The 14,821-nt window shown below is 48.8% G+C and overlaps 2 protein-coding genes across 2 annotated transcripts in view; one reads left to right on the top strand and one right to left on the bottom strand.

The window, feature by feature from the left end:
* Positions 1–1,896: 1,896 nt before the first annotated feature.
* PDRG1 (p53 and DNA damage regulated 1) lies at positions 1,897–9,157 on the top strand. The gene is made up of 5 exons (XM_065921807.1): positions 1,897–2,068; positions 3,587–3,662; positions 4,733–4,807; positions 6,857–6,937; positions 7,529–9,157. The coding sequence occupies exons 1-5, from the start codon at positions 1,982–1,984 to the stop codon at positions 7,609–7,611; spliced, it is 402 nt and encodes a 133-aa protein (XP_065777879.1). The 5' UTR covers positions 1,897–1,981; the 3' UTR covers positions 7,612–9,157.
* Positions 9,158–10,416: 1,259 nt separating this feature from the next.
* Positions 10,417–14,821, bottom strand: part of TTLL9 (tubulin tyrosine ligase like 9) — a 46,390-nt gene continuing 41,985 nt past the window's right edge. Inside the window, exons 14-15 of the mRNA XM_065919177.1 lie at positions 14,547–14,671; positions 10,417–10,493 (exon numbers count right to left, since the gene is read on the bottom strand). Coding sequence (XP_065775249.1) covers positions 10,417–10,493; positions 14,547–14,671 — 202 coding nt within the window. The remainder of the gene's footprint in view (positions 10,494–14,546; positions 14,672–14,821) is intronic.

Genomic DNA, 14,821 nt, shown 5'->3' with positions numbered 1-14,821 from the left:
CCTTATCTCAGATAGCCCCTCAATTGTTCCCTCTCTACCTTGACAATGGACATGAGTATGAGCAAACTCCAGGAGATAGTGAAGGACAGGCAGTCTGTTGTACTGCCCGTGGCACGGGGTTGCAAAGAGTTAGACACAACTTAGCAACTATAAAACAACCTTGCCCTGTTCTTTTCTCCATAGGGCTTACCACCCGCCACCTGACATAAAATGTATTTTATTGTTCATGCATTTATTATCTGTCTCTCCCATCAGACTGAAAGCTTTGGGCAAGGACCAAATCTGGTTTTGCTCATGGTGGAATTCTTATAACAGGGTCAAGGCAGTCAACAAATATTTGTGAAATTGATGGTTTTGAAACATAAGTGATTCTAAAATAGCAGTCCTCCCAGGTATGACTCTCTCAAAGGCTTGTGTCCCTCCCCTACACTGCCAGTGGCCAGGGGTGCCCTCTGAGGGCCAGTCACAGCCAAGAAGCAGACAATTTGGGGGCCTCCTTCAACCTTTTCCCATCCAGGCCCATATGGCAGGGGTCAGGGGTCAGCCTGGCCCAGGCACCTTTAAGCCCCAAGGTGGAGGGGAGATAATCCGAGGGTCCAGGCCTCAGGGATGCCTGGTGAGCCCTGTTTCTCCTTTGGCAAATGTTCCCCCCTCCTTCACAGGGCCTGTGTCTGCGTTTCTGAACCAGAAGGTATTTACACAAAACATCCTGGGTTTGGCGACAAATTCACCCTTAATGAGGAATCCTTAATGAATCTCCTTCTTTCCCCATGCCAGGTGGCTGCAGGGAAAACTAACTGCCTCATCAGTTGAAAGAAACCAAAGGCCAGGCAAAGACAGGGTGCTTCGAGGACTTTTGGGGCCACAACTTGGTGGGGGGGGTCTTTTTTTTTCCGGATCCAGAAACAGCTGTGGTCTGGAAGCTTGAGCATCCTGGGCCATGTTTGCTCCTGGCTTGCGGTGGGACAAGGAGCAAGCCTCAGGGTGCAGCTGCGAGATGTGTGATAACCCACCCATACAAAGATGGCTGTGAAATTCAAGGAAGGCAAGGGGTGTGAAAGGGCTTGGTTACAGTGGCCAAAAGGAGAGAAATACAAGCTGGACTCAGGGAGACAAGAGGTCAGAGCTCTAGTACTGGGTCTGCTGTTGACTTTTTAAAACCCTCACCACCCTCTGAACCTTGGCTTTTCCAGCTGTACAATGAGGAGTTTGGGTGTGAAGATCTCTAGGGAATCTTCTGCTTCGGAAGGGCATCCACTTTCCACCTGCCTGCTTCTTCTTGGAGATCTTCCCAGCTCCTACAGCCCGCAATGATTCACTTTCCAGCACTCATACAACTCTCTTCTGAGCTGGCACTTCATCACTCACCGCCCTTCCTTGGGTCTAGGTCAGCTATTCCTGACTTTGGGTCCAACACAGGGGCTCAATGAAAGGTGAGGTCAAACTGAATTTTAAGATTCCTGCCTCCTTCCAATCCTGCGGAAACACAATGAGAAGGATTTTTATTCACTCTCATTTTATAAATCGGAAACTGCTACACTTGCTTCCTTGGTGCTCCTGAGGCAGAGGAAGAATGGTTTGATTTCTCCAAAGCCCTATCACTGCCTGCCATAGTATATAATTATTTGTTTTGTCATCAATTGTTTATGTTACCCACTAGATGAAGTAGCGCGAGGGGCAGGGACTTCGTTTTGTTCACTTCCGCATCCTCAGCGCCTAAGAACAATCTGAAGGGAGGGCGAGGTTAAGAGGTTTGGACCTGCAGGGGGCGCTCCAGCCCCGCCCCCAAGTTAGGCCCCGCCTCTCGCGTCCGCTTTCGCACGAGCTTTGGGGCCTGCGCGCCTCCGTTCCTCTTTCAACTGCGCATGCGTACCGGAAGCTCTGTGAGAGCGGCGCGTGCGCGGACGGAGTTGCAGCGACGCAGAGCCGGAGGTGAACTCGATAGGATCGTGTCGAGGCGGAGTTGCGGGTGGCAGGCATCATGCTGTCGCCCGAGGCGGAGCGGGTGCTGCAGTACCTGGTGGAGGTGGAGGAGCTCGCCGAGGAGGTGCTGGCGGACAAACGGCAGGTAGGAGGCCTGTCCGCGGGGCAGGGGCCCGGGTTTTGCGGTTGCGCTTGCGAGCTCCTAGGGCAGCGCGCAGGTTCCGGAATCTGGCTCCAGCTTCGGCTCGCTGTGAATTGACCTAGTCTTGTGGGCCAAGGGCTGTGACGACAGACCGGGCGGTTGTGAGATCATGTTGGCCAAATGTCGAATGCGTGGCACAGCGCCGCGCTTGACTCCTCTATTTGGCACATATTAAGCTCGTCTGTGCCAGGCCTTTCCTCTCTAGCCATCCTTCCTCTGCCCGTTGCCCAGCTTTCCGGATCCCGACCCATTACCTCTTTGGGCCTTTGGTTTACCTGAACCGCTTTTTCAAAATGCAGTGTCTGGGCCCCCACACCGACCTGGGCTGCACCGCTCCAGTCCAGGCCAGAAGAGGAACAGAAAAGAAGTGTGAGTGGCCTAGTAATCGCGCAGGAGTCGGGATGTGGAAGAAGTGTGGGGCCCAGGCCACTGGAGGGCCGTGGAGACCTGCACAGGGAGTTTAAGGGAGTTTGTGGTGGGAAGAGAGTTATGATATAATGGATTGAGACTTCGAAAGATCCCTCTGGCTGCTCTGTAGAGCAAAGGCTATAAGGGGGCAAGGGGTAAACGAGGGGCCAGGTAAGGGGTGGGTTTGGGCCTAGGTGGTGGTAATGGGTCATCTCCATTTGGAGATGGCCTCCATGATGCTGAAGTATAGGGGTGAGGGAGTAGGAGGGATCAAGAATGATTTCGATTGCTCATCTCCAGTTAGACTGATTGGATGCTTGGTCAGTTGGGTATTAAGGGAGAGCCTAGTAAACACTGCATCAAAGTGTGCTGGCTGACAAATAGCAGTTAAAGTTGACTGAGTACTTACTGTGTATCAGGTACTGTGCTGACTTAGTTCCTAGGTTAATAACCTTGGTGGTGGATCCTCTTCCTGTCCCTGTTTTTCAGAGAGGTGAAGTCACACAGGTCATAGCAAGCTGCAGGATTCAAACCTGAGTGTTCGCTCCAGAGCCTCCACCGCCAGGCAGTATACTGCACGGCCGCCTCACTTCCTTAGTAGCTGCTGTGCTGTGACCACCGTCTCAGGGCCAATACCCCTGCCTTTCTGATATAATATTGTTGGGTTTCTCAGGATACTCGGTCAGAATCAGCTGGAGGAGCTTGTTCAGGAAGTGGTTTCCACTCCCCTGGTGATTCTGAAATGCCTTGAAGCTTGAGAACTAATGCTGCCATGGATGATAATTAAAAATTACCCATTTAGTCATTAGACATTTCCCCAGCACCTCCTCTGGGGGGGGGAAGACATCTTGGGTGAAGCATCGTCTTTAAGGAACTGGAAGCTGAGTGGGGGAAGAAGTACCTTCACACATCTGTCCACTTTAGGCAGGACATTGGAATTAACCAAGGAATGAGGCCTTGTTGTCTTTGTTAGGTTTTAACAGCCCTGGTCTGTTGGGAGTACAGACCGGGGTAGGAGGTAACTGAGTTCCCTCCTGCCTCTGTGTTTTTCAGATTGTGGACCTGGATACCAAAAGGAATCGGAACCGGGAGGGCCTGAGAGCCCTGCAGAAGGATCTCAGCCTCACTGGTAAGCCTAGCTTCGTTGCTGCAGCCCAGGAGGCCTGTTCAGTTTACCTTCTCATGTCTTTGACTTATCCCTGTTAGAGACCAGGCAGGAGGCCACAGGTGTGTGGCACAGCCCGTGGAGATGGGAGAGACAGGATTGCAGGTCTGACATAGACTGTGGCTCAGGGTTTTAGTTGCTCGCCTCGGTGACAGGTTGTTAGCTGCCAGCTTATCAGTGATGACACTGAGAAAGTGCTGGGGGTATAAAAACAGTGGGGGTATAAAAACCTGCCCATGTGCTCTACAGGTGAGTCAGCAGCATAAATACAGAATTGAAAATTGTGAGAAAGTTGAAGAAGGAAGTGAACACAGGGTTGGTCTTGGAGAATGGGATGGCAGCTCTTTAGGTGAGGCTAAGTGGTAGTGATAGAGGAAGCAATAGGGGAGGGGCATGTGATCATGCTGGAGAGATGGGCAGAGGGCAGGCCATGATGAAGGGCCTCAGGAACCAAGCACTTAAAGTGCATGGAAAGCCTGAAACCTTCCAGTTTCTTGTCTCATCAGAGTAAAATCCAGAGTCCTGCAGAACCCCGTGTAAACCGATTTCCTTGACTCTCCCACCTTGTCTCCTCTGCTCTCGCGCTCACTCATCACCTGGACCCTCACTGCTCTCCTTGCTGTTCCTAACACCCTGGCACATTACTGATCTTTGCTGTTCCTGGTTCCTCTGCCTGGCCTGGTCTTTCCCTAGATGTGTGTCTGCAGGGCTTACACACTCCTCACTTTCTTCAGGTCTCTGTCCAAATGGCACGTAATCTGCAAGACCTTCCCAGACTGCCTGGTATAAATAACAAGCTCCTCCCTTTGGCATTCCCCATCTCTCTTTCCCCACTTTAGTTTTCTCTTAAGATACCTTTCAGGGTCTGACGAATCATTTCTTTATTATCTTGACTTTTTTGTTTATTCTCTCTTCTCCACTCTAACATAAGCTAGGAGGGCTGGAATTTCGTCCTGTTTTGCTGTGTTTTCAGCATCTAAAGCAATGCCTGGCATCAAGATATTTGTTGAAGGAATGACTGTTTGCCGTTTCAGAAGACGTGATGGTTTGCTTTGGGAACATGTTTATCAGGATGCCTCACCCTGAGACGAAGGAAATGATTGAGAAAGGTAAGCCTCCTGGGCAGGGGTCAGGAGCAACACACTGCCCCCCTCCTTGCCACACCCTCCCCACCCCTGCTCCAGCTTCTGGCAGCTTGATGAGAGGTGGCTGTGTGCATTTTAATCTTTGCTGTGCCACTGAGTTGTTGCTTCATCTCTAAAGGGGGAGACATCTACATAGCACAGTTGTTGTAAAGTTGAGATAAAATAATATATGTACCTAGCATAGTGTTTGTTTGCCATTGAGGAATGAGTTGGACTGCAAATAACAGAAATCTAGCAGTTAATAGGACTTAAGGAAATACATTTCTGTTCATCTCATGTAAGAAGTTGTCCAGAGATGGGCAGTCTAGGATTGGCACAGCTGCTCAACAGAGTCAACTTAATGTATTCTCTTGGTGATTATGTCATGATTGCAGGCCTCCTGTCTGAGAGCCAGGCTAGAGGAAAGGCAGGAGGGCTTTCTCCATGTATGGCCTTGCCGTCTGTTTTGGAAATAAGACCGTCCTCCCCAGGGACTTCTGTGATACCTCACTGGTCAGATCTAAGGCACGTGCTCGTGTTTTCACACCCCCTGTAGTAGCATCAGGGTTGAAGATGGAGGTTTGAGGAGGGTGAAGCCCTCGAGTTTGCCATACTCGGGTACACAACGGATCTCACAGCCATGATCTTGGAGGCTTTTTGGAGAAATGTCATGAAAGCAAAAAGTCAGGATGCAGATGATTCCTTGGCTAGGATAAGGGCAGGTTACACATGTTTTCTCTTCCTCACCCCTGAAAACATGTGGGCCAAGAGAACCAGCAGCACGGTTGCCTCTGTCTCTGAAAACAGGGTAACTCTATCCCTGTTGAAACTGAAATTCTATCAAAGGAAAGTAGGTCAGCTTTGAGGAGAAACTTCCCTTGAAAAACATCCACTAGAGACTTCCTTGGTGGTCCAGTGGTTGAGAGTCCACATTCCAGTGCAGGGGACTCGGGTTTGGTCCCTGGTGGGGACCTAAGATCCCACCTACCAAAGGACAACTAAGCTTATGCATTGCAGCTAAGACCCGACGCAGTTAAATAAATAGACATTTTTTTTTAAAAAAGAAAGAAAAACACTAATATCATGGTTATAAAATTGAATTGTCATTGCACTTGTGGGGGGACTGGAGGCTGCTCAGAGTAAGCTTCCAGAGGGCCTCGCCTGCCTGGGTTGAGGATCAGGTCTCCGGCTCTCTTGGCCCACGAGTGTGGTCTTGTCACTGACATAGAGGGGTTCCAGGACAGCATCTCTGGTTCTCAGGGATGGACACAGGCTAAACAAGGTCATGCGAGATGGTGGTTACTCGTTTACAGTGAGAACCAGAGCGACTGCCCAGGCCAGAGTGCTTAGCTGGTCAGGGCTTACCATCATCAGAAAGAATGAAGGTCTGTAGGAAAGACAAAAATGTCACTCATGAGTGGGTGAAAACAGCAGGTGGAGTTGGTTGGGTGTCATCAGTTGGGTGCACTTCTCACGATGCATCTGCCTTTGGGCACAGTCCATTCTGTAAGACAGCCTTGTCTTCCCTGCCATGAATTTGGTTACATGTGAGCATGAGACAGAACGTTGACTGTTCAGGTCACAGTTACCACAATCCTGCTGTTATGAAAACTCCTCACCTGGATGGATGTGGGTTTGTAAACTTCGTCAACTGCCTATTTTCCATCCATTTTAGGATAGGCTGGGTCTTTCATTCTTAAATTTGAATTTTCCATAATTTCATTGTGAGAGGGTGACCTAAAATCCTGGTATTGCCTTCCCCATCCACTACCCAGGGTACTTCGCATAATGAAAACAGGTTGATAAACTGTGAGTTGGGAAACTAGTGTGCTCAACCCTGTTCTGGACTCACTCAGTGATCGGGATAGGCCGTGTCCCTTCTTTAGCCTTTAGTTTCTTCCTCAACTGGTCTCCCAAGTCCCATTTTCATCCCTGCATGCTCAGACCCCTGCCTTCAGTGGGGCTGGGCAGAGGCTGGTATCCTTGGGTCCGTCTGTAGTGTAACCTCATCTTGTTTGCCTGTCTCTTTTTCAGATCAGGAACATCTGGATAAAGAAATAGAACGACTCCGGAAACAACTTAAAGTGAAGGTCAATCGCCTCTTTGAGGCCCAAGGTATTGGCCTGGGGGCTAAGCGTGGGGCTGGAAACCAGAAGGGGAGACAGTATCAGCATAGACTTTGCGGGCTGGGGTGGGCAGCTGGTGAGTGGCACTGAAGCTGTGGGAAGTGGGTAGGGTTGTCTCGAGTCAACCAGAGATGGAATGGACAGGACGTTTGTGGGACCTTATTCCTGTTACAAGTTCTTTTCAGGCACAGGAATGGCATGGAATGTCTCACATTTTATGCCAGGGTATGACTTTGGGGGCCAAGATACCTCTGACTGAGGGTCAGAAGGTCTCAGTCAGGTGGTTCAGGTTAGAGCTGAATTTCTAGGTAAACCTGACCACTCCAGATTGATCAGTCTGGCACAAATTAGGAGGCTTCTGCACAGCAGTCATGACTCTGCAGGTTCTTGGTGACTCAGGAGCAGGTGTGATGTTCCTTGTTCTGCTTTGCAGAATTTGCGGCCCTTCTCTGTCAGACCTCAAGGCCAAGTTTTTGGCAGCATGAATGCAGTGTAAGCCCCTTTCCCAGGCTAGACTCCAGGCCAGGGCCAGTAGGTTGGACAACAGGAGCCCTGACTTACTGATGAATTCTTCCCCTAGGCAAACCGGAGCTGAAGGGTTTTAACCTGACCCCCCTCAACCAGGATGAGCTTAAAGCTCTCAAGGTCATCTTGAAAGGATGAAACTTAAGAACCCAGATGGGGGAACCTAAGACCAGCATCCTCCCCTGGGGTCATGGAGGACCCAGAACTCTCCAGCCTTGAAACCTGCAAGGACAGGATCTACCCTGCAAGGGGACAGGTGTGAAATGCAGTCATAGCCATGTACGAAGCTTCTTTGTCTGTAGCACTTGGCTGCTTTTTGACAGCAAGAGGGAACCCGCAGCCTACACCGGTATCTGCCGGCCTGACCACTGGGGCTGGATGTACACAAGGCCCATTGACAGGCCCTGGCAGCCACCAGGAGGTGGGTGGGGGCAGCGCCAGTGGGGGTGTGAGAAGGACTGCAACAGGCACTTCTCAACAATGGCCTGCTGTTGAAATGGGCCTAGAGGGAGAAGAGTGGGAGCTTCATTCCAGCATTCCTCTCAGAAAGAGAGAGACGTATTTTCAAGCAGTGTGTGTAACGGAATTGGAATAAAGCAGGAGGCTCCTGCGCTGGATGAAGGACAGAATGTTAGTGCTTCGTGGTTCAGCACAGGCAGACACATAGTCCCCCCACCCTGCCATCGGGGCCCGTTTTCCTGCTCACCCCCGGGATGGAGTCCAGAGTGGGCGCTGCTTATCATCCCGCCTCGGCTGCTCTGGAGTCAGGAAGGCCTTGCAGAGTCCTGCCCCAGCGATGGATGAGGGCCTGCGTCCTCCTGTGCTGTGCTTAGGCAGGATGCGACTCCACGGGCTCTGAAAGCAGAACCCGGGCAGCGCTGCTTAGAGTTCCCGTCTGCCTTCAGGGTTTGTGATCCTAATGTGAATGTGCCATGTGGGATGTCTTCTGTGTGCCTCAAGGGCTCAATACATGTTACTTAAATGGATGAATAGGCGCTTCTAGTCTTTACCTCATTTGGTTCTTAATGAAAGGTATGCCACTCCCTTTGGAGTACCATCTATGAAGGGGCAGTGGTTCCTCTTTGAAATGACGTCAGGGCAGGGTGGAGAGGGCACTCCATTTGGTTCCGGGCGATAGTTAAATATGGGGACACAGGCTGCCATGGCCAGATCTTGTATTTTCTTCGAGAACCTAAAAATTTAGATTTTTTAAGTTGAATCCTCTGCTTTTTAAATACTGCTGATTAATTCAGAAAATTAAAAAAAGCTTGAATGTTGGCTAAACAAACCACTTTATATAAGCCACATTTGGCCCAAACCTCTGGTTTTGCATCCTTTTGATTTTTTTTTTCTTTAGTAGAAATTGCTGGGGTTTCTCCATGATGGCCCTAGGAAGTAGGGAGGTGGAATTGGAAACTAAATGTCCAGAGTAGATGAAAGAATTTGATAACTCCAAATAGTGGAATATTATACAGTTGTAATCAAGAATAAAGAAGCTGAACACTGATTTGGAACAAGCTTCAAGATACTTGCTTCTCAAGTGAGAAGCAAAGACAGGTGTCTGACAGGCTCGTAATTTGTGTGCAAACAGGTATGTGGTTCCCTCAGAATAGAAACTACATGGCGAGGGTGCAAGGGAAGGACATGTTGCCGTTGTATATTTTAAAATAAAAATGTAAGAAAATGGGGAGTTGTGGCATTCACTGGTAGATCCTGTCTGGATGACTGCTTGGCTCAAAGTTGTTCTCTCTGAACGTTGACCCTGCCTGTCTGGCCAGGTGGATGCTAGGCCAAAGAAGAGCCAATCAGATTCTTTCTCCTAGAGAGAGACATGGATTTTAGAGCCGATTCCTAGGGTTGTCTGGGCTTTACCCAGTCACAGGGATGAGGGAAGCCCCCACATTCTGGAGCAGGGGGCCCAGGATGGCCTGGCTTCTGGTGTTCCCAAGGCTGGCTGATTCACTTAGATTTGCTAGTATTTTTTTTTGAAAAGCCCTTCCCATCCCCCCACAGTCAGATTCTGCTGTTTGCATTTGAAAAAACTCCTGAAGCAGGCAGAGTGATCCGAGGAGCTGCCTGGGGTCCCTTGGAAGGTTGTCCTGAAGTAGTTAGCCACCAGCCCACTCTTAGTTCAACTCCTCTTCAACCAAGAGGCGTTGGAATGTGGAAAATGCAGACATTCTTACTTGAGCCCAGCTCTTCAAGCCATCTCTGCCTGACAGCCCAGGCCTTTCTAATCTAGAAAGCCCAGCTCCCAACCTCAAATAGGAAGGCCCAGAGAGGCACCTAGGTCACCTAGCTGACTTAATAATTGCACCTTCGTGGAGACCCTCACTGAGCAGCTCTGCCTTCTCTACTTGAGAAATAGGGATGCTCTGGCCCACTGGTTTTCATATGGTCAGGGAGCTCCATGGGTCCCCTGACATGCAGTCAGGGTATCATAAGGAGGGCAAGATATATTTAAGGCTCAGCCCTTACTCGGACCCCCAGTAAACACACAGTCTAACAACTGCTTGCTTTGCAAATACAACTTAAGAACTGAACCCTTGCTCTTGGAGGAGCCTACAACACATCCTCTGAGAGACATCAAAGGGTCAAAACCAGGAAGATGTGGTTGCGGCGACAGCATTCCCTGAGTGAAGCCTGGAGCCCAAAGACTCTCCAAATAAGGACTGTAATCCTTTATTAGATATGATATCTCTCGGGTATTACTTGCTGCATTTGTCCTCTTCACCGGGCTAACCAATCCATCGAGGTTAAAATCCATCCAGTCCCAGAGATTGGCTCTCTCCTGGTGCAAAGATGTCCAGGGTAAGTACGGTGGGGTGCTGGGCCAGCAAAGCAGCTGCCAGGCCGGAAAGAGGGAGGGAGGGTGAGTGCTGCTGTGCTGAAACGGGGAGCAGAGAGGACCAGTGTGGTACCAGTGGTTCTTCATGCTGGGGATTAGTTGGGAGTTTTCTTCTGGCCTTGAAGGGAGCGAAACAGCTGCCTCAGCTGTTTCTTCCGATCATTGACACAGCCTGGAAGGGAAGTAGAGTGTTGACTGGGATGGGCTGTCCTTGGTAGAGGGGTCTTAGGGGAGTAGAAGGGGCCAGTGCTCCTACTACCTACGGAAGGAGGGGCCAGCAGAAGCCATGCAACCACGGATGGCCTGTGGTTTGCATCTGGTGAGTTTCCCAAGTGGCGCTAGTGGTAAAGAACCCACCTGCCAGTGCAGGAGATGTAAGAGACATGGGTTTGATCCCTGGGTCAGGAAGATCCCTTGGAGGAGGTCTAGGCAACCCACTCCAATATTCATGCCTGAAGAATCCCATGGACAGAGGAGCCTGGTTGGTTATAGTCCATAAGGGTTGCAGAGTTGGGCACGACTGAAGCGACCTAGCATGCATCCCCTCCCAACTGCCATGACTCTTAGGTCCCTTACCTCTTTGAGCATCAGTTTTCTCATCTGTACATCAGGATACCTGCTTTATGGGGTGAATGCAAGGATCAGGTAATATTCACTGGGGGCTTACCCCAAATCAGGGACTACTTCAGGTGAGGATGTAGGTTTGAGCCTTCACAGGAATAATATGTGCAAGGGAAGAGGAGGCTCGGAGAGGTTAAGTAGTTTGCTCCATATCGCACAATTAGTAGCAGGACTGAGGCTTGAACCCAGGCTGCCTAGCTCCAGAAGCCAAGCTCTTAACCACTCGCCCATATTGCCCTGCCTTCTGGCTTTGCTCCGTGAAAATTCACTTAAAGCTGGCACAGTGCCTGGTACTTAAATCTCGTGTGTCAGGCACATTCAGCTAAGAGGTGGATCTCCTCCACAAGTGGCTCCTACTCTCATGGGAGGGTGTCCCAGGCAGTTCAGGCTGACTTCACATTCTCTCTCGGTGCATTCACAGTGTTTCCTTCCTTTTGTGCTCAGAGCTAATCCTTGAGGCAACTCCATGGTCATTTAATCCTGTGCTGGGTGCACTGATGGCGCCTCACGAACGGTGGTCGAATGACTGAATCCCCATGGGCACAACTACTGACCTGGAGGTGTCTGCCGTGTTTCTCAGCTCCCCAGGGCCCCACCCCTGCCGCCTAGGCACTCACCAGCAATCAAGGCTTCTCTGAGCTGAAAGTCCACTAAATGCCAATCCCTGGGGTTTTCCAAAGTGAGTTCTGTGGAACCTTAGCCTTAACTAAGGTTCATAATTCATTCATAATTCACAAACCTTCGTGTCCAGTGCAAATCTCTTGGAGTTCAAGGCTCTTCTCTGAGTTATCTGTTGATCTTTTAGCAGATCTCCAACACATCCCTAATTCATTTCATCAATACTCTTCCCACCCCGAGCCAGCTCCACTTATATTCAAAACCATCCACCCAGATACTCAACTGGAGAACCACTGTTCTGAGTCTTTGCTGCTTAAACATGGTGTGGGAACCATCAGCATTGACACCTGAGGGGGATTGTCAGCAAAGGTGGCCGCGACAGTCCTCTTGGTCCTCTATGGGCCTCTCTGCAAAGTAACTGTGCTGCTCCTCCCATCAAGAGGGGGAGTCTATTTCCTTGCCCCCTGAATCTGGGCTGGACAGGCTCTGGCTAACGGACTGTGGAAGACATGGGATTTCTGAGCCTAGGCCTCAAGAGGCTTCACTGTTTTCTCTCTCCTCTTTGAACCCTGAGACTACATGTGAACAAGTGGCTGCCCGTCTCAACCACCACACATGTGAATGAAGCTATCCTAGGCCACCATGTGTCAGCAAATCTGCTGGGTGCCTGCACCCCTGTGAGAGACCCTGAGCCACACCTAAAGAATCATAAGCAAATAAGATAGTCATTTCAAGCTGCAAAGCTTCAAGAGAATTTGTTACACAACAATAGTTAACTATTAGGGGGCTTTTAGGTGTGCAGACGCTTAGCCCTCTTCTTCCAGACCTACTGAATCAGAATAGCATTTTAACAAGATTCCCAGGTGATTGTCTATACAGCTTGAAAGCATTGTATAGTCATCCAACAACGCCATGCGGCAGGCACTAGGGGTCTGCCGTGGGACAACCATTCACAAACCGCCTCTCCTTTGCCTTCCTCAAAGCAAACTACTTAGTACTTGACTTCCCGGCCTTCCTTGCAGCTGAGGTGCCATGTGATCCAGCTCTAGTTGGTGAAATGTCAGCAGAGTTAACCTGCTTTCCTTTTGGAATAGTCAAAGCTTGAAGGAAAGGCTTTGGCCCTTGGGGCTGCCTGGGATAAGGACACAGTGTCTGGAGTTGGAGCAGCCGTGAGGCAACAAGCAAGAGCATCAAGGCTAACAGGCTGAGTGTGGTAAAGAAGAAAGAGGAAAGACCTGGGTCCTTGGTGGACTGTGCAACTGTCATTTATGGCCTGCCCCATGACGTCTGGTGACTCAAGACAAGTCAGTTCCTCTCTGGATAACTGTTTGTTAGTTGTTTGCAGCCAAACCCAATACTAAATCATACCAAACCCTAAAAGATACTCAAAACTTTTCACCAAAAAAGAAGGAAGAAAAAAAAAAGAAGAAAAATGCCACAAACAGAAAGGAAAATGACACTCATTTTGTTTGAATGGAAATATTCAAACAAAAGGAAAATAATTTACAGTAAGTTTGACAGAGGGAAAATATCCTCAATATATTAATATTCAAGGCCTTTACAAATTTAGAAAAATGGAAGCCCAATGGGGGGGGGGGTGGGGAAATAAGTATGAACAGCTTACAAAAGAACAACTGCAAATTTTAAATCTGGAGCCTCAGACATAATCAATGGAATGCATAGAAAATAAGTCAATATTTTTACCTATGAAGTTGGCAGGGTTTTTTTTTTTTTGTTGCTGCTGCTATTGTTTTAAATTCAGAGCTCACAAATTTGTGTAATCTTTCTAAGAAAGCAATTTGACTGTAATAAGTCCATTTTTAACCCAGTAGTTCTATTCCTAGGAATCTGTCCTAAAAAAAATAGCCAGTTTCGGTTGAACTTTATTTGAGAGGATGTCCTCACAGCATTATTTATAAAAGTGAAAAACTGGAGTCATGCCAAATGCTCAATTATGTGAAATTGGTTTCATAAATTTGGGGATGTTTTGCAGCTGTGTGGTAATTTTGTTTCTAATTTTGCCAAGGGACAAGTGCTAGCAGCCTAGCTTTCGGGTTTTGAAGTTGGACAGATTGGGTTCAAGGCCTCTCTCACCACTATGACCAAGACTGTTGGCGAGTGAGACATCTGGAGACCCTTTCCACATCTGTAAAATAATCAAGGCTGCCTAAAAGTGAAATGAGATAATGTATGTAAAATAGTCTGGTCCTGGCCATAGTGTGTTTCCAAAAGAGAGTGAGTGAAGGTTGCTCAGTCGTGTCTGACTTTAGTCCATGGAATCTTCAGGCCAGAATACTGGAGTGGATAGCCTTTCCCTTCTCCAGGAGATCTTCCCAACCCAGGGATTGATCCCAGGTCTCCTGCATTGCAGGTGGATTCTTTACCAGCTGAGCCACCAGGGAAGCCCGAAAGAGAGGCTCTTACTAATGTTTTTGAATGAGCTGGAAAATGCTATGTGGAAAAGTTAGACTCAAAGCTTCAGCCCAATGCCAATTTTGTAAGAAAAAAAATGAATATATGCATTTTTGTAAAACTGGAAGGAAATACACCAGATTGTTAAAGATGGTTATGTTTGGATGATTTTTTTCGTTTCTTTCTTTAGTTTTCAAATATTCTACAATGAGTGTGAATAATTTTTATAGTCAGGGAAATTTTTCACTTTTTAAAAGCCAAGTATAAGGTCAAGCCCTGAAGTCCTTAATTTCTCTTAGCAACATATCATGTTTTTTGTTTATGTGTCACCTAAGCTTTTTGAAATCTGCCTCATAACAGATTAATAATATCTTTCACCACGTGCCATGCAGTATTCTAGGCATATGTTGAGATAGAAACTATTGAATCTCTGTTTTACAGATGAGGAACAGAGAGGTTAAGTCCCTTGCCCAAGGTCACACAGCTGGTAAATTTTGGATCAAATTAAAACAGTCTAACCACCATGGCAAGTTGCCACCTCCCATGTGCCCACTCCCCACCTGGCCCCACATACCGAGATGTGTGTTGGTTACAAAGTTCCCCATCCCCGACGGGTCAGGACCCCCCTCTTCTCTGCTGACAGGGCCATCGTTCCACATGAGGTCAAAGCCTCCTACTCGCTTCTCCCTTCCTGTGAGCCTGGGCAAGCAAGAGATACAAAGGGTTAATGAAGGTGCACCTGGTGGGACCCTAAGACTCCAGCCAGGCCCTGAGCCCTCCGGGCACCCTACTGATGTCCACCCTGGCAGAGTACCTTTTGTCCATCCAAAGTGAGGGATGACCTCAGGG

This window comes from Muntiacus reevesi, chromosome 2 (genome assembly GCF_963930625.1).
Source record: "Muntiacus reevesi chromosome 2, mMunRee1.1, whole genome shotgun sequence".
NCBI classification, from domain to species: Eukaryota; Metazoa; Chordata; class Mammalia; order Artiodactyla; family Cervidae; genus Muntiacus; species Muntiacus reevesi.
The sequence above is the reverse complement of the archived record's forward strand: the minus strand, read 5'-3'. Positions and strand labels throughout refer to the sequence as shown.

Bases quoted from the DNA above. Each gene is read 5' to 3' on its own strand.
- PDRG1 (XM_065921807.1), top strand. From the start codon at position 1,982: ATGCTGTCGCCCGAGGCGGAGCGGGTGCTGCAGTACCTGGTGGAGGTG. The intron at 2,069-3,586 runs GTAGGAGGCCTG...TGTGTTTTTCAG, and splicing joins TGCTGGCGGACAAACGGCAG to ATTGTGGACCTGGATACCAA. The intron at 6,938-7,528 runs GTATTGGCCTGG...TTCTTCCCCTAG, and splicing joins TCGCCTCTTTGAGGCCCAAG to GCAAACCGGAGCTGAAGGGT.